At 39.8% G+C, this 24478-nt stretch overlaps 1 protein-coding gene across 1 annotated transcript; it reads right to left on the bottom strand.

Moving 5' to 3' along the window:
- Window positions 1-613: 613 nt before the first annotated feature.
- LOC148862013 (brefeldin A-inhibited guanine nucleotide-exchange protein 2-like) lies at window positions 614-24169 on the bottom strand. Its single transcript, XM_088981898.1, is given in 12 exon segments — window positions 614-1425; window positions 5069-5751; window positions 5917-6298; window positions 6396-6717; window positions 7563-8068; window positions 15533-15806; window positions 16071-16363; window positions 16450-16872; window positions 16990-17335; window positions 17424-17741; window positions 22857-23883; window positions 23886-24169. Coding segments are annotated over 12 exon segments (5340 nt in total). The 5' UTR covers window positions 24037-24169; the 3' UTR covers window positions 614-810.
- Between the last annotated feature and the right edge of the window lie 309 nt (window positions 24170-24478).

Genomic DNA, 24478 nt, shown 5'->3' with positions numbered 1-24478 from the left:
ACAACAAAGCAAGCGGTGATTCAATTACTAAAGCAAGTAGCGATTCAATTACTCTTGTCCTTAATCCAGACCATTTGGTCCCTTTATTTTCCTATCCACTATTCTTCCTTTTACACGTGCACTCAATGACTCAACTAGTAGTTGCAACTTGAGAGAAAGAATCTTTTGAGGGGTAAGGCTTCTAAATCCTCCTCCCACCCACCATAATAAATAAACAAAGAAAAAAAAGAAGAATGGACACCACTAATCGTCAAATATCGGTTGCAATAAAAGAACCCATCAACTGCTTCGGTGGCAAGAAGCATAAAGCCATCATCCACGTAGAGATTCTTCCGCAATCTTGCAACCACATCTAGCCTTTGGATGTCTACATTATACACTTTGTCCACATACCTGCATGGTGAAGAATATTTACTTCACTGATGATTGATGTACAACACTGCTTGCATGCTAAACCACGCTACTTTTTTTTCTTTTTCTTTTTTTATTCCTAATGAGTAGTTTGTTACATTAAATCTTTATTGGCTTGAAAAGACACATACAACATCAAGACTCCTTACATCTACAACGCTGTATAGAGAACTTGTGCACAAGATGTTCATAAGCACTCGGCTAGTCAGCAAATCAAAACCATAGAAACTTTTCATAGACTAGCAACCTACACTTAATGACTATAACCAAAAATCAAATGGAAACTACAAATGATTGGAGATTGGAGGAAAAAAAAAAATATATATATATATATATATATATATATATATCATACATCTCTAAGTAAAAAAAAAAAAAAAAAATCGGACCTTGCCCCACTTAGCAAGATCGAAGCAAAACTGGTCCGACTGATGATCTGAGCATGTCGCTCAAAGCCAGTTGAACTTCACTTGACCCATGTTCACAACCTATCAACCCTGATAATAGGGGGAAGAAGCCAGCCAGGTTTTTCTCAAATGAGATGTCATCCAACCCACATATAGCCTGGAGGATTGCCACAATGAGTGGTGCACGTGCTGCCAACTCTCTCCTTGCAGAACCAAGAGGAATCAGCCAGCAGGGCCTTGATTGACTATCAGCAGATGGCTCGGGCAATCGCCCTGAGTGTGCTGTATCAAGGTAAGACTGCAGGACCTCCTTGCATAGATCAATGAGGTGAGCTTCCACTTCATCCTCATCATAACCAAGAGGCTTGTCAGCCATGAGATTCTGTAACAATGTGAGGCAGATTTGATAGGACTCATTCTCAAGACGCAACAATGGAGGGTCCTGCATCTGTGTCATGGAGCTAAGCTCCTGTAGCTTTGACCGCAGGTCATTGTCACTGTTTATTTTGTGAGCATGAGAAGCCACATTGTGTAATGACTCAAATAGCACTAAAATGTTCTTTACTGAAAGTTGAGTTCTATACATGCCATAGATCTCCATCATAGCCTGCATAAACAAGGAAGAGCTCAAATTTACAAGGTATTTGTCACAATTAAACATTCAGAAAAAAATGGCAAGCCAATTTATACAGCTATCTTTCATCTACCAAGCTTCTATCTAAACCAATTTGATTTTATCTAGTGTGGTGCCCCAGAAAAAAAAAAACAAAAAAACAAAAAAACAAAAACAAAAACAAAATTGTTTTATGTTAACACTGCAAACTACCCATTCCCAACACATGGGTTGTAAAAACTCTACAAGTGCCAGTAAACCTTAACCAACTGGATAGTTATCTTCGTAAAGAAAATGTTTATGTAACAAAATAACTTAAAATATTGAGCATAAAGAAATGCCATTATCTACAGGCTGTCTGAATATTGGGAAGTTGAGTGAGTTGTGCCCAAGACTCTACAGGCTGTCTGAACATCAAGAGAGGATTGATCAGTATTATGAAGTAAGGGGGGAGTAGGTGGTGTGGTGTCCCAAATTTAGAAAACCTTTTGCTGGAATAGGAGCTGGAAAAATGTTTAACGTTGCTGGACAGGCTCAAGAAAACAGATATTTCACCTTCTTCAAGGAATGGTCTGTGGTGGAAGGAGTGCAGGGACGGGAAGTTTTCTGTGAAATCTTTCTACTTGAAGCTGGTTAGAGACCAATTGGAATCGGGCCGAGTGGAAGGTGTTTGGGGGAATCCAGTTCCTCCTAGAGTGGAAGCCTTTGCTTGGCTGATTGCTCTGGACAGTATCTTGATTTCAGATCATTTAAAGAGGAGGGGATTCAACATGCCGAGCTACTGCTACGGAAGAGGAGTCCGTCTGTCACTTGTTCTCTTGCAAGATTGCAAATTTTATCTGGAAATTTTGTTCTTTCCTCTTTGGGGTAAGAGCATTTCAGCCAAGAACTACAACAGTAACTGTTTTCTAGTTGGCCAAAGCATGGAGGTAGCGGGAAATCAAGGAAAGTTTGGAGCTGTATTCCATTTGCTGTGTGTTGGGTCATTTGAAATGGAAGGAACAGAAGGTTGTTTGAAAACAAATCAAAGAGCGCTGAGGTGTTGGTGGCTTTGGTTGGAAAATTAGTGTTGGATTGGATTTTAGTTCTCTCAGATTTTGCTCAAGTTAATCGAGCAGAATTGGGGAGAGTTTCTGGAATGTACTTGAAATTCAAGCTTGTATTCATAGTAGATCAGTTTTCTGTCGAGTTGCTTTCTTGAGGTGTCATCTTGACACCACTCAGATTGTACTATTCTTTTTGTTTAATGAAATCTTTTCTTCTACTCTTTAGAAAAAGAAATGTGATTATCTGTTTCTGTTTTTAAACCCCTTCAGCAATCTAGTGACAATTTTTTCCTGCACAGCATACAAGTTCATCATGCATGTATGGAATGTTCCAGGGACCAATAGACAGGAGACCCCCCCTTGAATGACACAAATTCAGATGTTAGTTATACGATGCACTTGTATCAATCAGAAGGGGATAGAAGACCCCTTTCTATGCCCCTTTTTCTCCTCTATGTTTGTCATTTATTTATTTTCTTGTTTATTAAAAAAGTGTCTAGTATTTTCTCTTGAGAACATTAATACCGTCTTAGAATTATCATCTTTTACTTAACATTTCTTGTCTTATTAATATTGCTTTTTAAACGAAACTTGGAAAGAGCATAAACCATGCATCCTGTTGCCTAATGCCTCAGGTGTGACCTTCCCCATAACTACATTCAGAAATCAGAATTCTTGTCAAATTGTTCAGATTCAATATGCTCCGATACAAGGGGTGGATCAGCAACATCGTTCATCATAAAAACCAGTGTACAGATTCTGAACCAAAGATATATCACATCCCAGCCTTAGGCTTATGGTTGGTCTCCTCCTAACAGCATTGCTCAATCCATAGTTTTTAAAACCGACCTGGTGACCGAACCGGTCAGGGGTCCGGTTACCGGGTCGAACAGTTGGCCCGTTCTGACAAAAAAATAAAAAATTTAAAAAATTTTGAAAAACGATCAAAATGGTTCAAACGGTTAACCGGCCAGTTCAGTGGTTTGCTGACCAAAATCAACAGTTTTGGGGAAAAAAGGGGTTTTGGGGAAAAACAGAACTGGTCAGGTGACCAGTTCCCGTTTTTTCCAGTCCGACCGTCCAGTCCAGTCCAGTTTTGAAAACCATGGCTCAATCATTTTATGTGCCTGTGTTCGGGGAAGAGTTTATCTTGATTCTATCCATGTCTCAACTACAGCAGAAAAGATGTCCACTGATAACCTTCTGTATATTTTTCTTACCATTTATAGTGTTTTAAAAAAGGGTTTTGTTAGAAAGGCATCGGTGCGAGTAGCATTTACAAACTGCATAGACCTGGATCACGTTTTGACCTATAAAAAAAAAATCATGTTTTGACCTTAACGGTTACAAACAACTTTTGACATATTCTTGTACCAGTCCAAATGGTTCTTCCCAAGTCTGGCACAGGTTTATAACTACCAAAGAAATTCCATTGGTATAATTGGAAAGTAAATAAGATCCTATGTATGAAACAAGACCTTCGGGATTGAAAAAAAAAAAAAAAAGTAGCACCTGAACAAATCAACTATCAAAATAATAGACCCACCCAGTTTTTCATTTTGACAAGAACAGTTCATTGGCTGAAAACTTCGGATTTGTTTAGATGTTACTCCTTTGATGATCTTAGGAAAAGTTGGGCAGAGGAGGTCTCCACAACCGTAAAAAGAACTACAGGTAGTTTGGAGACCTCCTACAGAGGGTGTGATAAGCTGAACTTTGATGGGAGCAATCAAGGTAATCCAGGACCTTCAGGTATAGGAGGAATCTTAAGAGACAAGGATAACAACATTCTATCCCTATTTTCAGGACCAGTGGGAGTCGGTGATTGGACGATCGCTGAGATACTGGCTGCAGTACAAGGAATACAGGTTGCCAACCAACTACGAGTGGAAAACCTGATAGTTGAGGGAGACTCTAAGGTGGTAGAGTATTGAATCCAGAAACAGTTTTGGGGGCTACAGGGATCTTCTTAAGAAAGTTAATTGGCTCACAAGAAATAAGTCGGTCAGTTTTCAGTGGGTTAGCAGATTGGCAAATGCCATGGCTGATTCTTTGCCAAACAAGGGATCTCAAGGGTAGATTTATTTTGCGCTACTTTATGATTGTATTTTGTTAAGAGTTTGGTTAAGCTCTCACCTCTAAGGGGAGGTAACATCTCGTGCCTCCTCGTAGGGAGAATGTACACAGCCATCCTTATTAATAAAATCATTGTTCATTTATTCAAAATAATAGACCCACCCAAGCAACAAAGTGAAAGTTGTGAATATAATGATGGCAGAGGAATCGGCAAATGAGTCAAGAAGGTAGTTGGGTATATCTTCTTGGGTTTTATGGTTGGTGCCACTTGTGGTGGTTTGATTGCAGTGCAGGTTTGTGTCTTACTTTGGCTTTAATAAGAGCAGGTGTATATTTTCCATCTATTGTGAAGGCAAGAGTTTTCTACAGGGTCTCTTGCTATTCTCCTTTACTCGCTTGTTTCCATCCTTCTATGCCCTTTCCTCTTATATACCTCTTGTATCCATTTGGTAATCTTTATATTAGTAGAAAAAAGGTGTAAAAAGAGGGAAAATGAAAAGAAGAAAATGGCATACCTGAACCAAAAGAAGCTGTACGGCAGTACGACACCTGGCATCTGAAATTGCAGAATAAATACTCTGTTTTCTCTGGCTCCCAATATCATCAGGCTGAACAGATCCAGCAGATTCTCCATTACTTTCTCTAATTGAAGGCTCTTCATGGTCACTTACCACATCATTTTCATCAATGATGTGTGAAAAATCAGGAAGTGTAGAATTAGCCGCTTCTTTCAATGACAAAACTACTTCTAGCCATTTTTCCTCAGAAAACAGAGCCCCAGCACTGCTCATTAGCCGAACAAAAGCAGCAATTCCAATTCCAGCTAGGCTTTGGTGGGGACGCTTAATGAAACTTACCAGCAACATTAACACTTTCCACAATAGTGGATTGACAGTACCATAAAATTTTACAAAGAGATCTACAACCAGTTGGAGGGCCAACGTACATGTTTCATAAAGCCATGAATCCTGATCAAGCTCAGTTGGATCACCTTCATCTCCCTGGCCTTGTAAGTTTCTATCAGAAGGATCAATAGCATGACGGACATAATCAAACAAGGGGAAAAGGACTGAATTAACTACTCGCTCCCACAAAGGCAAGGAGAAAAGATGCCCATGGTTGCGTAAAGTATCAAACAAAACTTGCAAGGCACTTTGTCTGATATCGGACCTTGGATCAAAGCTAAGTTCTGACAATCCTGCAAAAAGAAAGATAATTCTCATATTCTATGTTTGCTTTGACTTCGCATAATTGAAAAATAAGTTCTATTATTCTATAATAGGAATGGGTGCTGAAATACTTAGCAATTCTATAGTACTTTCCACCATAGCAAAGAACAAATTAGATGCATATATTCCCTTACCAGCCAACAATGGGAACCAGAAATAGAGATGGTCATCCTTATCGATGATCTCTGCACTTTCTTGTTTTCCATCTTTGCCCATTTTGGGTGAAGATGGAGAAATTTTTACAGAAGATTCCCTCTCCTTATTCCTTGATGAGGAACCAAGATCTCCTTCGGCAAGTTTCACAGCACAGAACCGAAGGAAAGCAATTGCATTGAGACTAATGTCTTTGTTGAACCTGCTATTAGTAAATGCAATCAAACAGTTCACACAATCTGTAAAAGTAGTCGTTTCAGTTTCAGTTATGTAGGGGAAGTAATCTCGCACAATCTTCTCAATTATCTCAAAGGCCAAAAGCACAATATTCTTGTGGTCATCATAAGCTGCAGTTGTGAAAACCTAAAATTTGGAAAAATTCATAAGTACAAAATTAGATATTGAATAAGATAAGTAATAAGTTGACCATGACAAGAAAAGGAAATTTAGGAACAAGTACCATGAACATGCTTTTCCAACCCGACTTCACATTATTAACACGGGATAAAACCATTTGTGAAACACATCTGATAATCAATTCCCTGATCTCAACAGCACTGCTCTTGCGCATGACAATGATAAAAGGTTTCATGAACTCATTCTGGAAATTATAATTAGCCAACTCTTCTCGTTCTAAAAATTTCATTGCCAACTGGCGTAAGGAATCCATTGCAAAAATTGCAATTGAGAGATTTTCGGAACAACCAATGGTTACAAAGAAATCAGAGAGCACATGCCAGATCCTTGACCATACAAGCCTGATTCGATTCATGTTGTAGTGCCTGTATGATAAGATTTGCAGGAATTTTCCACATTTAACAGCAGCAGAGAAATAATAAATAAATAAATAAACTGAAGTGAAGATATTTAAAGGTATTAAGAAGCTCCCATATTAGGCACAGGGGACCCTTCAGCTAAACTGCAGGGGATCTTCTTTAGCTTATTCATGTAATATAGATCAGTAACTCAGTTTGTACAGACATAGAGGCTTTGGTCATAAGAGTGGTAGAGTCTAGAGTCTATTGGACCAGCACAGGGAGATCACATTGGCGCCCCACAGCACATCCCAACCATGTATTGGGAACATCTCCCAATAACAAGTATGAGAGATGTTCCCAATGCACGCTGAGATGTCCGCGTGGGGAACCTGTGGGGCGTGCTCTGTGGGGCATGGATGTGAACTCCAGCACAGGTGGAGGTTGTGAGCGTCAAACATTGTTACTGATTGGTTTAGAGACGGTAAGAAGGGGTCTTTTTTGGCATTATGTGAGAACAGCCAAAGCTCTGCATCCAAAGGACCAAAGTTCACATCTCATTCAGATGATCTGGAGGTCAGCCAACTCCCTTGTGGATAGTTTAGCTAGATAGTAGTTGGGATGGCTGAGTTGTATTTGGGATACATCCCGTCCCACATCATGTTTCCTTTGTTTTTTAGTCTCTTTTGTAATAGATATGAGTTGCCCCCTAGGATGAGACATTCTGCTTGGCACCGTCCTCCCCCTATTGGGTAGATTTGACATTTATACATGCAATACTCTTTGGATCAATGAAGCTTTTGTTAGTTATGTATAAAGAAGAAAAAGGTATATCCAAAGAAAAACCAATATAGAGTATAAGTGATTCTTACGCAATCTCAACAATTTTTGTAAGGCTAAAAACACGTGGATCAGATGTAGATCGCAACTCTTCCATAGAAACCTTGCAAAGAGATTTAACAAAATCAACTATTGCCTCACTATTCAATCTTTGACTTCTTGTGAATATGCGATTCATTTCAGAGCTTCCAACTTGCTCCAACATGTTCAAGTTGGACACTAAATTGTTCATCTGTTCAGATGTAATGACCCCCGAAGCATGGCCACTAACACCAGCACTATCATATGAACCCCTTCGAACAGCTGCAGCAGCATATTGAATACGGCCATGTTCTTTCTTTTTCAATACAGGAAGGATGGTTGACTTCGATTGCTTTGAATTTTCTAAATCATTCTGAGGTACTGCAAAGAAAGCCGCATCAGGAGGAGCTCCCTCTCCCAAGAGATGCAAATGCTCAAATCGTGAAACACATGTCAAAATATGCTCCCAGGCTTCTTGCAAATAATTGCCATCTTCATCAGCAATCGTAATAATTGCCTGTGAAATATATGTATTGCAAAGTACTGTCAAGAAAATGAAATACATTGCAAAATCATGTAGTATGAGATGCATAAATGTAGTTCTAAGAAAATAACCACTTGTAAGATGGTGAAGGCATCTTAATATTTTCTGACTATAGAATATATGAAAAACAAGTAATATATTGCCATTGGAGGCCCTGATGCAGATTATATGGATTTATTGATTTATTCTTTCCATACACCTAACAGTATGCTGAACCAACAGATTGGCAAATTTCTAAAAGTTTCTGGTACATCCACAATTATCCTAAATGAATAAACTACTTATGAATAAATCTGCCTATGAAATGAATACACTCATTGGCTAGTATCTACAAAATTTTGGCTAAGGTGCTATCAGTGAGAATTAAAGCAGTACATAACTTCCCCTGGTCTAATATGCAATCAAGCCCAATCTGCTCGAAATTAGATAGGTTCCTTTTTACCTTAGACTGGGAGGATCACTGGGGAGGGTTGACTTCCAAAGCTTTACCTAGGAGAGGCCTGGCTTAGGACCAGCACCCTTTAGGTTTGAGAATGCGTGGTTGTCCCACCCTGGCTTCCCACAAAAGTAAAGGAGTGGTGGGCAGAAAGTAGACCTAGGGATAATCAGAAGGGAATGATTTTTCATAGGAAGTTGCAGCTTTTAAAACCTAAAATCAAGGTGGAATCTGGTGGAGTTTGGGAGATTTGAGGGAAAAAAGCAGAAAGTGCTTGATCGAATTGAGAGTTTGGATTTAAAGGAGGCCCAAGGCACTTTGGAGGAGATAAACAGAAAACAAATATGGGGGTTGATAAAACAATTGGAAGATATCTTGTATGAGGAGGAGGTTAGTTGGAGGCACAAATCCAGGCGTAAGTGGATTAGAGAGGGTGACAGGAATACAAAATTTTTCCATCCTTTGGCAACCTGCGGAAGAAATATGTCTCTAGATTGGAGATTTAGGGTGAGACCTTTACTGATCAGACACCCTTCAGGTTTGAGAATACGTGGTTGTCCCACCCTGGCTTCCTACAAAAGTAAAGGAGTGGTGGGCAGAAAGTAGACCTAGGGCTAATCAGAAGGGAATGATTTTTCATAGGAAGTTGCAGCTTTTAAAACCTAAAATCAAGGTGGAATCTGGTGGAGTTTGGGAGATTTGAGGGAAAAAAGCAGAAAGTGCTTGATCAAATTGAGAGTTTGGATTTAAAGGAGGCCCAAGGCACTTTGGAGGAGATAAACAGAGAACAAATATGGGGGTTGATAAAACAATTGGAAGATATCTTGTATGAGGAGGTTAGTTGGAGGCACAAATCCAGGCGTAAGTGGATTAGAGAGGGTGACAGGAATACAAAATTTTTCCATCCTTTGGCAACCTGCGGAAGAAATATGTCTCTAGATTGGAGATTTAGGGTGAGACCATTACTGATCAGAAGAGAGATTGCCAGAGTATTAGTGGAGCATTTCAAGTCTACTTTTAGAGAACCTCAAGTGGGTAGTAGGTGGATTGATGGTTTGGATTGGCTGACACTACCTGATGCTCTAAGGCCTAGCTAGGAAGTTTGAGTGGGAGGAAGTGAAGGATGCAATCTTCTCAATGGATAGGTCAAAATCCCCAAGCCCAGACAGTTTCACTATGGCTTTCTACTAGGATTGTTGGCAGATTCTTAAAGAAGAGTTGATGGATGTTTTCAATGATTTCTCTTTGACAAGGGATTGATTAATCTAGGAATCAATGCCACCTTCATTGCCCTGGTTCCTAAATGGAATAGAGCAACCCACCCTAAGGGTTTTAGACCTATCAGCTTGGTGACTAGCTTGTATAAAATCATCACAAAGGTCCTGTCTATAAGGTTGAAAGCGGTGCTCCCTTCTTTAACATCCCCTAGTCAAGGGACTTTTGTGCAGGATAGACAAATCACAAACTAAATCTTGATTGCTAATGAATGTTTTGAGGATTTGAAGAGATCTGATAAGAAGGGTTTAATATGTAATTTGGATTTGGAGAAAGCCTATGACTCAGTGGACTGGTTTTTCTTGATGGATGTTCTAAGTCACTATGGTTTCACGGAGAGGTGGTGCAAGTGGATGTGGGGTTGTATTTAGACCAAGGGTCTAAATATCACAACGTATCAAGGTGTATCAGCCGATATGTGTCGTATCAGAGCCGTCCTATACACCCCTACACTTAGTGTTTCAGGGGCATATCGGCTGATAGGTATTTCAAGGGGTAGACAGGCCTTAAACTGACCCCCTTGAACCAGTTTCAAAGAAAAAAAAAACTAAAAAAAATAAAGGCAAGCTTCAATACAGGCCAATACGCCCCATCCGGTGTATCGGACTGTATCGATATTTTGAACCTTGATTCAGACATGTCATTATTCAGTACTTCTAAATGGTACAGTGGTGTACTTTTTTGAAGCAGGGCGTGGAATTAGGGAGGGAGACCCCTTATCCCCTTTCTTATTCACCCTAGTTGCAGATGTCTTGAGCAGAATAGTTCTAAAGGCAAATTCTAATCTTCTTGTGGGAAGGGATAGAGTGCCCTTGACACACATGCAATTTGCAGATGATACTATCCTCTTTTGTGAATGCAATGGCCAATGATTTAGCTTGGGTTAGAAATTTGAAGTTGAATGTACACCTCTTCGAAGGAGTCTCTAATTAAAAAAGTAAATTTTGATAAGAGTTGCATTGCGGGGATCAACTTGAAGGAGAGGGAATTGGAACTTTGTGCTGGAATATGGGGGTGTAATGTATCTCAGTAACCTCTAAATTACTTAGGGCTACCCCTAGGGGTCAACCCTAAGGACCACAATTCTTGGTCTCCAATGATAGAGGTGCTCACTAAAAAGCTTGTCTGTTGGAAAAGGGGGTATATTTCTTTAGGCTCAGTTTGGAAGGAGTACAAATACAAATTTGTACAATACAAATACATACAAAATAATACAAAATGCAAGGTTTTGCACTCTACATATTTGCATTTGTACTCCTTCCAAACTGAGCCTTAAGAGGTAGAATTACATTGATCAAATTGGCTCTAGCCAACCTCCCTATGTACTACTTGTCTGTGTTTAAGGTCCCTAAGGATGTTACAAGAAGCATTGAGAAGATAATGAGAGATTTTTTTGGGGATTCGGGTGAAGAAAAGAGAGATCATAGGGTTTGCTAGGAGACAGTTTGTAGAAATAAGGAGTTTGGGGGTCTAGGCTTAGAAATGTTCGAAAAAGAAGTTTGGCCCTTTTAGGGAAATGGTTGTGGAGGCTACCCAAGAAAAGGGATAGACTATGGGTAAAAGTGGTGGTGAGTATACACAGACTCTCGGACAATGGTTGGGATGTTGGTTCACTGCCAAGGGTTACCAAAGTTCTCCTTGGAAAGCAATACATGCAATCCTTCCCTTATTTCTAGATTTCTACTTCTTATAAGGTATGATCTCAACTCTGCAAATAACATTAAATTTTGGGAACAAACTTGGTGTCCGAACTTACTGTTGAAGGACCTTTTTTTATAAGTATTATGTTGAAGGGCCTTTTCCCTTCCTTGTTTGCTTTTCCTTGCCTTAAGAATGAACCTATCTCGAGTTTCTTGGTCCCTTCAAACTCCACAAATGGCTTTGATTGGAACCTTGGTTTTAAAAGGAGATTAAGGGATTCTGAACTTGAGAGTGCCCTTCTTTTGCTCAACCTCCTAGAAGAAGTCTTTTTTTACCCTTCGAAACCTGACAGAAGAATTTGGACCCCTACCCCCTCTGGATCTTACTCTTGTGCTTCTTTCTTCTTCAAGTCTCTACCCATGCTCCTCCGAACTCCCTCCTACCTTTTCCTATCAGGGTTGGGGCCTTTTGCTGGGAAGTTGCACACGAAAGAACAAATACCTTTGACTGGCTCGAAAGAAAAAGAAAGTAAGTGGTGCTTATCTCCTCATTGGTGCACTCGATGCAAGGCTACTAGTGAGAGTTGCATTCATTTACTTATTACCTATTCCTTTGTTGTAGGAATTTGGGAATGGTTTTCCTCTTTATTTGGATGTAGGTGGACTCCACCGGTTGATGTCAAAGGGCTCTTTGATTCAACGGCTTTTTGTTGGCCAACGAAAAAAGAACTCATGTGGAGCAATGGAGGTGTGGTAGGGTAGCAATCTATTAGACAGTGTGTGGAGAAAGGAACGCTAGAATTTTTAAAGATGAGGAAATAAGGAAGGAAGATTTAGGCCTCGTTCGTTTATCAGCTGGCCATTTACCCGGGTAAGCACTTACCCATGTTCTTTTTTGTTAAATCTACCCAGGTAAATGAGGCCTCCCAACTTTCCCATGTTCCTTTGTTTTAATTTTTCCATCTTTTGCCATTTTTACCCTTGGGTCCAACCCAAGTCCATGTTTTTTGGATTATATTGTTTTAATGGGTATTTTTGACAGATTGTATTTTGAACATTTGTTCTCCACTCAAGAAAGCTAACTTTCCCAAATCGAAGAAGGGTAACATTTCCTGGGTAAGTGATACCCAAGGAAAACACATTTATCATGGGTCCCACCTAAGTCCTCAAAAAGAACATGGGAGAGTCAATCAATGGGAATCACAATCCCATTGACTGACTTTCGCTCCCAATAGAATCCGGGAAACGAACGAGGCCTTAATGGAAACTATTATGATCAGAGTGGCTTATTGGCTTAAATCTGTGGAAGCTTTCTCAAATGTGTCCTTTGATGATATCTTTAGAAACTGGAAAGAGGTTGCAGATTCAACTTCTCAGAAGCAAGTTATCGCCCCTCTTTGGTCCCCACCGAAAAGAGGATTTATCAAACTAAATTTTAATAGAAGTAGCTTGGGCAATCTGGGTCTGTCAGGAATTAGAGGGGTTTTTAGGGATGAGGAAGTCAGGAATGTAAGGTTATTACTTTATTTTTGGGCCCAGCTGGTGAGGGAGACTCCTTTAAGGGAAGAAGTGATGGCTCTGATAGAAGGGGTACAAAGGGCAGGAGCCATGAACTCAAGGAAGTTAATTAATAGAAGGGAATTCCAAACTGGTTGTGACATGTCTGCAGACAGAGGAAGCTGGGATGTGGAGGTACAATAATGAGAAGAATAAATTTCGGTGGATCACCAGGAATATGGATCTAAGACAATATTGGGTGAAAAGAACTATAAACTCTAAGGCTGATGCACTTGCCAAACAAGGGGTGGAAGAAATCAATTGTTTTGGGCACAGCTGTAATTATCATTGTACTTGGAGGGGAGAGATAAGAGAGCTTATCTCTCACTGTCTTCTTCGTGTTGTACTCATATTCTCTTAACTTAATGAAAAGTTACAGTTATTGATCCAAAAGAAGATAGAAAGCCAGATGAGTTTTAGGAATTGGAAGCAAGTTAGGTGAGAGGTGGACTATAGTGATTGGTTACATGGTAGACAAAGGATAAAAAAGAGAAACAAAAATATGAGGAAAAAGGAGAGGGAACACTTGATTGACTCCATCTGAATTGAACTTCACAACTTTTTGAGAATTTATTAAAAACTAAGAGACACATAATCATCTCCCTGCTGTAATATATAGTATAGATTATGCTGTTTTATTTTATTTACTCCTTGGCTGTAGGCTTGTTAGCTTGTTTTGTTGAAGGTGGCATCTCATCACCTTATCTCTTCTTCCTTTTGGTTGATGAATTTTCTTTAATTTAATATCAGGGAAAAAAGGGAAAAAAAGAAAAGAAACAAGGTCACACCTCAATACAAGACAATGAAGGTAATCTATTTGCTGGACAATGTGTTGCACATATAAAGGAAATCTCTAATGATGTCATCCACTAAGGAGTCTGATTAGGTAGCATATCATTATGCTAGCGCTTCTTTACCTCTTTGAAATATCTCTTAATGTTCCTTTTTCTTAAATCTCCATTTGCCTTCCGGATTCTGGAATTCAATGGCATTCGATGACATCTAATTTAATCCATAAATCAGTCCCTTAAGCTTTACTCATTGGCCCACTACATGTTTTAATTTTATAGGAACCCTATCCCATCCCAAATCACACTCATTTCTATTTCTATCCTTTCAAGTTTCCAGTTCTTTGGATGGTCTTAGAAGGAAAGCCCTTCAACTCACTGCCTCTTGCTTGATCACCTCCCCGCTCTTCCAAGGTGTCAATCTGAATTCTCAACCAGTTGAGTGCAAAATTTCTTCAAGATCTTACAATCCGCAGACCCCACCCAACAGATCCAGAATGTCCTAATACAAGACCTGCCTGTGATTCCCTCTTGAAATTTGATAGTAGTTGCAGATTTTTTTTATCAATAACAGCAACTTTTATTAAGAAAAATAATGATAGAAAATTACAAAAAGGGAGGGGTAAAAACTCTTAACCCTCCCTAACATCAAACATCAGATTACAACAATGCCCAAAAAAGATTTGCTCTTCCCACCCCTTGTTTAGCCAAAGTGTCCGCCAGAGAGTTAGCACTCCTCTTGGCCCACTGAACCCAAATTTGCATGTTTTGAGTTAGCTGATTGATTTTCTTTTTTTTCATTTGAAAACTTCCACAGACTGAACTCTTCCTTATGCGGCCAGCTAACAGTCAGCCTAGAGTCACCTTCCACCAACAGTTTGCTGATTTTCAGCTGCTGGGCTCTTTTAATCCCTTCCAGAGCTGCCAAAATTTCAGCTCTCAATGAATCCCCCCAACCTACAGGTCCTGAGAACATGGCAATAATTTGACCTTCTTCATCCCTGAAAACACCACCTATACCTGAAAGGCCTAGATTTCCTTCACTGCTGCCATCAAAGTTCAATTTAATGAACCCCAAAGCTGGCAGAGTCCAAGCTGGACTAATGGATGTAGTCAAGGGAGCAGACCAAGCCACTTCTTTCCATTTTCTAATGATGTCTCCTGCTGAATAACCTTCGGAGTCCAAGCTGGACTAAGGGATGTAGTCAAGGGAGCAGAATTTTTTATAGCCACAGTCCTGCTGGAGTTGGCAGACATTTCAGATGCAGGGGTAATCTGACCTGGGCTTTCAGTGGGCCAATTGACTTGGCAGACTCTTCTGAATCTGAAACTAGAGCCTTTCTCATCAGCATAAGTATAGCCAAGTCTCTTAGTGCAAGACCACTGCTGGTGGAATGTATTTCTAGGAATGTTATTGGCTGGGTTTCCAACCTTGATAGAGGTCCCAGGAGATTTGGTCATCTGTTAAATAAGATTGGGAGACCTCCTTTGACCTCTCATGCACTTTTAGATGGATCCCAAGGGAATTGAGCACCTTAGCTGATTCTCTTTCAAAATTGGGGGTGGATAAAAGTTATTTGTATAGTGCAGATACTCTACCTTTGTAACTGATTGAGGTCTTTTTTGTTTCTCTTGCACATCCTTCATGTGCATCTGAAAGTTATTACAAAAAAAAAAAGAATTTCTAGGAAAAAAAGGGAAATCACCAAAGCATAAAAACAAGATAAAACTGTGCACAAACCTTGATCGCATCAATGTTTTTCTGTTTGATATCTGCAGCTGAGTGGAGGGAAGTGAACTTTGCTAGTGAAGTAACAAAAGCATCTCTGTGAGTCTTCATGGATATCACTGCAGTAACATGGATTGCATAACGGAATCCTTCAAGACACTGCGCAATTATTACTTCATCATCACTTTGGTCAAGAGGGACACTGAAGGCAGCCAACATAGGAGCCCAACAGACCTCAATCATGAATCTCAGTATTACAACATCTGTTGCTGCATAGTAAACTGACCTACAAATTGCAAGTGAACATCCAGATCAAGAAGATAGTTGAAGAAGTTTCATATTTCATTCCATATACAACTTTGAACTTACAAGAGGCATAATTAACACCAAAAACCTAGATGTAGGGATTAAATTGCAAGATTTATACCAGGGTAGATGTGAAAATAAAGTATCTAAAAATCCACAGCATATACTCGGTGACATTTCTTGCACTGTCATGGACCTAATGAAGTCACAAAATTTTAATAAGGCAGAAGCTAGTTGAGATTACTCAGATTTACGAGCTTTTTCCTTGAATTGTTGTTGCATGTGCCTCATGAGATCATCACTGGTCTCCATGTTATTTTCATCTCCTCGCTTACGGACCACAATATTCAAAATACCATCTAGGCCTAAAAGTCTATTTGAGTTCACAGACTGCTTTTGTTGGGGAGCCAAGTCATCCTCTTTCATTTTAATCTCATTCCTTGAAATCCGTTCAAACAAAGATCTCAAGTACTCTTCAGGTAAATCTTTTCCATCATCTATGCCACGATTGTTCCTTATAAAGTCATCTGGTGACATCTGCATAATATAATAAAAGAGCACAGCTTGTCAAGATCCTATCAAAATATCTAATTTGTTTCACTTGAAATTGAACGATAATGCACCTTGTTTTTAACCATGGGGTTGTGGGCATCAGTGTTGAGCATTATTACAGAATAGGCAAGGACATATGCAGTGTCTGCACTAGTGAAAGCTTTTGGGTTACACTTGCAATAGCGTTCAGCAAATTTTTCCATGATACGGTCAATCTTCTGTGCTTCACCTGGCAACCTAAAGCCTTGTAGAAAAGCCCTGATTGCTTCATCAAACTCCATTCCTTGAAAATCAAATGAATCCACGTATGCATGCATGACTTTTAATGGTAACTCCTCCCTCTCTCCTAGATAATCACCAATCAAGGTCTTGTTCAAACCAGATGTATTTCTAAGAAAATCCGCAATCTCCTCTGGTGAGTCCCCTACCTTCTTTGCATTGATAAGGAAATCAATGCCTTTCTTAGGTTTCCTATTAAAAAGAGATATACCTTCCTGCCACAAGGCTCACATTAGATCCAATGTAAAATACAAGCAGAGAATTATGCTTTGAGAGAGAGAGAGAGAGGGAAAGAATAACACACGTGCATTAACATTGCAAAAATTACTTACCTGAAATTCAAGCTTGTATGCCCGACGCTGCTCAATTGTTGATACATCAGAAAACTCATTGGATGCCTCAGAATGAGAATCTGGACCTTCAGCAGACTCTTCCCCATTCCCATTTGCCACAGGAAGACTTCCAGATTCTGGACCATTCTCAGTTGTTTCTATTTTATTAGGAGAGTGAGGATCTGGAATTCGCAATTGTTTGTCCATCCAATCTCCCATTGAACGCAAAATTGCCACTAAGCACTTCATTGCTTCAAGTTTCATGGTGGCATCCTGAGGTGGCAGTAGGGTAGTGGCAGCACCAGGAGGGACACCTTGAGCAGTTTTGAGAAGTCCATTTACCATCCTGTCATAGAAACAATGACATGACTGTGAGCCCTGATGCCAACACTAAAATTCTTGAAACATCAATGCTTGAGTTAAAAATAGAATACCTCTCAAATATATTTGATGAATTGACATCACAATCATAATTAATGAAAATATCCACCAATATCTGGGAATCAATGCATAGCTTGTCTAGAAACCGAAGCACTATCATCTTTTGCTGAAAATTAGGCTGAGCAATATTTTCCAAAACTCTTAGAACAATCATAGGAAAGAATACTCCAATCTCTGCCTTCAATCCAGCTCTAAATCTTGATACCAAACTAATGAAAATGGAGCAAGAAAGTTGAAAAATAATCACAAGGTTTGATGCACTGTTCTTCAACAATGATAAGCATAAGTATTGCTTAATAGCACCTAAAAACCTGTTGCATATCAAGAAAAATATCAGAATTGTAGTACAATCCAAGTAAGTCATCTAATTAAGATAAAGTATAAATTCTTGAGGTTGGCCCCATATTCAGAAACAATAGCCATATGACAGGGCATGTGACTATGCAACAAAGGTTGTGAAATCACAAATTATCCTAATTCCTATCTCATTAAAGGAAGGCATGAACTTTATTCAAGTAAGCAAGTCCCTAGAAACTATCAACTAAAAATGTAATAAACATAAATGTTGATAAAGGGGATGAACTAAATGCAGATCAAAGACTCAAAGTTATACAAAATCACATTGAATTTGTTGACTAGGACATTTATACCCAAACACCCATTGTTCAGAGAACCAGACCGGGCATAGAACCAGGGAAAGGAGAGGTTCACGGGTCAAAGGTTCAACCGGGGTGGAACCGGAGGTCAAACCGTGATGACATGGCATATATACTACGAGTCATATAAATGCTATATATAATATATTTTACAACCTTTTATATTCTCAAATATAGTGGATGGATAGAAAATTCCTTTAATTTTTAAAGCAAATGACTAAAGTTCAAGTCTGTTAATTTAAATTTTTTAAAATAGATGTACAATAAAGTAATATATAAAATAAAGAGTCATTAAATAACACAAGTAAAGAGATGGGCTAGTGGTATTAACCACTGGTGATGTAGTAGCGACATGGAAGGCTTCCTTTGTTTTAGGGGTAGGTAGGTCTGGCTCGAAGAGGAAGAGAGAAGGGGAGGAGAGTAGTCGAGTTTCTAATAGAAGGAAGAGGTCCAAGAAAGGCAAAAAGGAAATGGCGGGGAATAGTGAAGTCAGGGTGGGGGAGATGGGAAGATTTAAGTAATACTCTGGTAAGGGAAACACCACTTGGAAGAAGGAAAGTAGATATAGACAAGTTGGTAGAGAGACAGGTAGAGGTTGGAAAGTCTTTGGGATTATTTTTCCTGGGAGGGGAAGAGGTAGTCAGAAAGGCCATAGAACAATTCGAAAGAAACAGAAGGGAGGAACAATTTAAAAGGGCGGCCGGTGGGGAAGGGGAAGGGAAGGAAGTAAGGAAGGCTGATGAGGAGTGAAGGGACTGTAAGAAGAGAGGGGGGAGAGGCAGGAGATGAAGTTGATTTCCTGCAATGTGAGAAGGTTGAGGGTTGGAAGAAGAAGGGGGTGGTAAAAATTTTCTGAGAAATCACAGACTTGATGTTGTTTTCAAGAAATGAAGTGCAGGAGGAAATGTCAGTCATCTATTTATCAACTGCAAGTTTGCTAACTTCATGTGGCGAATATTTACCACTGTGGTCAGGGTTTTTGAATATCACCCAGTTTTCAGTTGCAGATATTTTTGCTTTGTGGCCTAAGTTGGGAGGAAGCAAGAAGGCGAAACTGAGTTGGATATGCATCCTTTTTGCTACAGTTCGGAACATACGGAAGGAGAGTAACATAAGAACACTTGAGGACAGAGCTTGCAGTAGGGTTTGGGTGGTAGCTGTTGTTAGCAGGTCCATGGAAGAGTGGAAGACTGGATCTTGGTCCTCACAGAATTTAGGCAAGCTGATAAGGAGGAACTGGGGATTAAGTTAGGGGAGGTTATGGGTATTCAATTATGTAATGTGGAAAACTCATTCTGGTTTTCAGATTGCATTGTATTAGGGTGGTGGCTTGTCACCCATCAGCTTGTACTACCGTTTTTTTGTTTTTCAATGAATTTTTACTTTACTTGTCAAAAAAAATGGACTAGTGGAAATCAGGCAATATATCAAAATAAGAGGTCATGGGTTCAAGTCTTGCCAAACACATTTTAAAATATCAATTATTTAATGGCCCAGGCAGTTTCTTGAAACTGGGACCATTCACCAGTTTTTTAGCAAATACGGTTATTGTGGTGTGACCGAACCGGCCAGGACCCCAGTCACAATTCGACCAGTCTGGTCCGATATCCTAAACACTGCAAACACCAATGTTTTCAAAATTATACAATTCAAATTAAATTGTATCCAAATCACAAGATCAAATTGTTTTTTTTTTTTTTTTGATTTACAGTACAATTTATGAGTAAATTGTTGCATAGAATTGTAAATTGGGATTTGAAGTCAAATAAGACGGTTTAATGTTAACAATGTTTTGAAGAGAGACATTTCAGGCATCTATCAAAAAATATAAAAGGCATTTCAGGCCTCATTTTAAACTTTCTTTTTATTTAATGAAGGATATGCATGTTGCAAAATGAGTTTTTTTAAGCTTTTCTTTCTTCTTTGTCTCTTTCTTTTTGTGCTTTGAAAAAAAAAAAAAAGGATTTTTCCCAATCTTTGCCTCTTTCTTTCTGCTTTGAAAACAGGGGTTTCACCCCGTATTCTTCTCCTTCTCCTTTGTTCCAACATGAGAAATGCATGTGCATCAAAGACCTTTATGTGGCATGAAAGGAGCTCCACCTCCATTTTTTGTATGAGTAAAAGTAAAATCTTATTAAAGCTCCACCTCCATTCTTCTTGTACTTTTCTAAAAGTAAAAATATTTTTCTTATTCTTTATGCCATGATTTATGCAACAAATTGCACTTTCTCTTAGATAGTTATGTTATTGTTTAAAAACTAATTTTGATGGTAATTTTTTTGGTTTATCTCAGTGTGGTCAGGGTCAATGACTCTTTGATTGTGTAAATTGAAGAATGTCTATTTGAGAGAATGTCTAATTTGTGTGTAAATTGGAAGAGAAGTTTATTGGCAGGTGTCAATCTAGGAGGCGAGGAATTAAGGTCTATGGCAGAAACTTTGGGGTGCAAGAGTGGGAAATGGCATTTAAGGTATTTAGGTTTGCGTTTAGGTGATAACCCAAGATTGGCTAGGTTTTGAAATCCAGTGGTAGAAAGTATTGAGAAAAGACTAGCCAGGTGGAAAAGGAATTATATTTCATTAGGAGGGAGGCTAACTTTGATCAAATCCACTCTAGCTAGCCTCCTAGTCTATTTTATGTCAGTCTTTAGGATGCCTCAGGCAATGGCAAGAAGAATTGAGAAACTTATGAGGGATTTCCTTTGGGAACCAGGGGAGGGGAAGAAAGATCATTTGGTGAGATGGGAAAAAGTGGTCAAGAAGAAGGAAGGTGATTGGGGATTGGTAATGAGAGCTTAAAAAAACAGGCCCTCTTGAGCAAATGGCTTTGGCACTTTCCTGTGGAAATGAGAGATTATGGCATAGAGTGGTGGCTAGCATTTCACATGCTATCAAGTAATGGTTGAAATGTTAATTGTCTACAAAGAGCTACTCTAGATGCACCTTGGAAAGCAATTCGTGGCTTGCTTCCCTCTTTTCTTAATTGTGTGAGGTATGATTAGGCTTCTAGTAGAAAGATAAGGTTCTAGAAATATATGCAGGTAGGTGAATCCCCTTTGAAAGATGTCTTTCCCTCCCTTTTTGTTCTTTCAAATCTCAAAGGTAGACCATGGCTGATTTTTTACTTCCTCCTTCTTCTAGCTTGAATTGGAGTTTAGGTTTCACTAGGAATCTCAGAGTCAGAAATCCCCTTGGTGTCTAACTTGCTGAGAGTCTTGGGAGTCTTAGTCCTTGTTGATAATGAGAGAGATGGTCGGCGGTGGTCCCTTAACCCTGATGGGAAGTTTTCTTTTAAGTCTTGTTTTAACTCCCTTGTTTCCACTTCCTCTCCCCACCTTCCCTGTAAAAGAAATTTGCCGCTTCCCTATTACTCCAAAGGTCAAGTCATTTTGCTGGGAAGTATTCCCTGTGTGCATTAATACTTGTAATTTGCTATAAAGGAAAAGACCAAATTGCACCTTGTCCCCCAATTGGTGCTTCTTGTGCAAATTGCATGGTGAAACTATCTTCCACCTCTTTTTTTTTTTTTTTTGATAAATAACTATCTTCCACCTCTTAATCTCCTATCCTTCCGAATGGTTTTCTTCTCTATTTGGTTGCAAGTGAAACCCTCCTAGCAGTTTGGATGGGCCACTCAGCCCTTCTGTTTTGAGAAGCACAAAAAAAGGGCAGGGTTTTGTAGAGATGTACAAGGGTAGCAGTGTTATGGACAGTGTGGGAAGAAAGAAACACAAGAATCTTTGGGGGTTCATTACTCTTAAAGTTGCACATTGGGTGAAAACCTTAAACTTCTTTCAGACTTTAAAGTGGATGACATTTTCCGGAATTGGTGGGGGGGGGGGGGGGGGGGGGGAATTGTTGGCTCTTCCTCTAGGAAACAAAAATCTAGAGGTTTGGTCACCCCTGTGGCTAGTTGGAAGAAGTTGAACTTTGATGGTAGTAGTGTGGATTACCCAGGACCCTCAGGTATTGGAGGGGTTATCAGGGATGAAGGTGGCATTATTTGTGCATTCTTTTCGGGTCCAATTGAGCAAGGTGACTCGGTCAAAGTAGAACCTATGGCAGCAGTTTACGGGGTAGAGAAGGCCAAAGAACTAGGAATTACTAGTTTGATTATTGAAGGTGACTTGAACATAGTTGTGGAATGGTTGAACAAAGGCGAAAGGGTGACTTGGCAGCTTAGGAATGAATTTAGGCGCTTTATGTTGCTGTCAAAAGACATGAACTTGCAAGTACATTGGGTTAGAAGATCTACCAACAGTTTGGCAAATAGTTTAGCTAAGCAAGGGGTTCAAAGACAACCTATGTACCGGACACAATTGTAATAAGGGTTGGGTGGCTTGCCTTGCATCAGGCATGGTAATTGCTCACAACTTCTTGTTGTATCTATTTCCTTTAATCATTAATCTTTTCTGTGGCTGGTGATAAAAAAAATGACTCTTGAATTGTGCAGATTGACTCTATTTTTTGCTAATAAGAATTTCTGATATATGTACCAATAAAGAAGAAGGAGCTGACCAACCAAGGGAATTTATAGATTAACTAGCCAACTCCCTTTCAGCAGCAAAACTATAAGCTGCAGGAATAGCAAAACATACAGACAATTCGCACTAAAACCAAACCCTGAAATAGATACAATAAAAGAATAAAACTAATGGGTAATATGAAACTTTAACACTGCTCATTCAACTTCAGCATGGAAAAAGCAGCAAAAAGAAATTACACATCCTCACAAAATGAATTAAGATAATGAAAGTTGAGAGAGAAATACCTCTCACTGGTTCTAAAGATAGCTCCAGCGTTCTCTAGCAGTATCTTCAACAGCTCAAGTGCTACAATTTTTCCCCGCATCAACTGTAGATCATTCAAGACCTCCTTGGGAGGTGTCTTCATTGAGAGCTTACAAAGTGCTCTAAACACCAAGAAAGCATCCCGTCTCAACTTATTACCAATCTGAACTTCCAAGTCATCATCTCTTTCAGCCTCACCCTCAGTCAATTCTCCTTTTCTCCCTTCTAAAGCAGTCTTGTACATGCTGATCTCCCAATATTTGGCATCCAACATATCCTTATCCGTTGAATCCAACAAATCTGCCGGATTCGTGGTTTCAACAGTCGTAGTTTCAAATGCACCATCATGGGCACCCGCCGATGACTTCCTTGGAGTCACAGGATTCAAGACCACATCAATGTCTTGCATGATCTTCGTAATGAAACCCTGGACAAACTGTGTCATGCTTGCATCCGTATCGGACTTTTCCACGGGCTCCATCAGTTCTGCTACCACAATCGGCTGAACAGGAACAGTGGATGAATCAGCCTCCATCCTCCGAAACACAATCACCAGCATCTGTATCAAAGAAGCCTTGGCAGTCGTCTGGTTAACAACATTCTTGCTCCCTAAGTAGATATCGTAACAAGTCCCAACGATCTGCAGTAAGCAATCCCCGTGGATCCGCAATGAGATCGAAGTAACAGCTGAGAGCAGCGTCCTAAGTATCATGAGCTCAACAGCATCATCACCCAAGTCATGACACTTACAGACAGACTCCATCAACTGGGAGAGAAGCTTGGCTTCGGACCCACCAGAAGGATCCGCTTCACCGCGAATGTAGCCATGAGCGATCAGCTTCTGGATGCAGTCAATAGCCGGATCGGCAATCTTAAGAACTCCCGAACCACAAGCGGCAATCAGAGGGCTGAGGATCGATTCGGACTCCGCGAGAGAGAATTCAACAGTGCCACCGTCGTGCAACGGACCGGGAACTGATTTATCCAATTCAGCATCGTCGGGAGTAGAGGAGGCTTGTCGGGAGAAGCTAATTTCTCGATTGCATATTTGCATTGGTGAACTAGTTTAGAGTGTTTCCTCCACGAACCATTCTTGATTATCTTCTCTAGGGCTGGAGTTATTACAAGACTCAAACGGGAATCGGCTTCCGAAGAAGCCATTCCCGACCTAGCCTAGCAGAGTTTCAGATCTGAATAAATGAAAACTAGGGCTTTTTCTTTTTGCTACGAAACAAGCCAACTGCTTCGTCGAATCAGCAGAGCGAGATGGCTGTTGTGTTCGCTTCTTCAAGTTACCACACCAGAGAGAGAGAGAGAGAGAGAGAGAGACCGACCGTGTTGGTAAAAAAGAACCGGAACTCCGTGGGTGAGAGAGAGATCGAAAACGGTTCGGGACAAGCCAGGCATTTATTTTCTATCTAAATGACTAAAATACCTTTATTTATAACATTAGAGCGGACCAGCGAACCAGGCAAACAAAGCGAGATTCATGAAATAAATGACGGTAATGTCGCGGGCAGTGACATGGGCATTTTGGAGAATGAAGCCAGGGAGATTAGTTTATGAGCTTTCAGCTGTGAAAGTTTGCACAACCAAGCCGTTG

The sequence above is a fragment of the Nelumbo lutea genome, chromosome 4, assembly GCF_056320005.1.
Source record: "Nelumbo lutea isolate HS-2025 chromosome 4, American lotus-T2T, whole genome shotgun sequence".
NCBI lineage: Eukaryota > Viridiplantae > Streptophyta > Magnoliopsida > Proteales > Nelumbonaceae > Nelumbo > Nelumbo lutea.
This window is presented reverse-complemented; position numbering and strand designations above follow the sequence as displayed.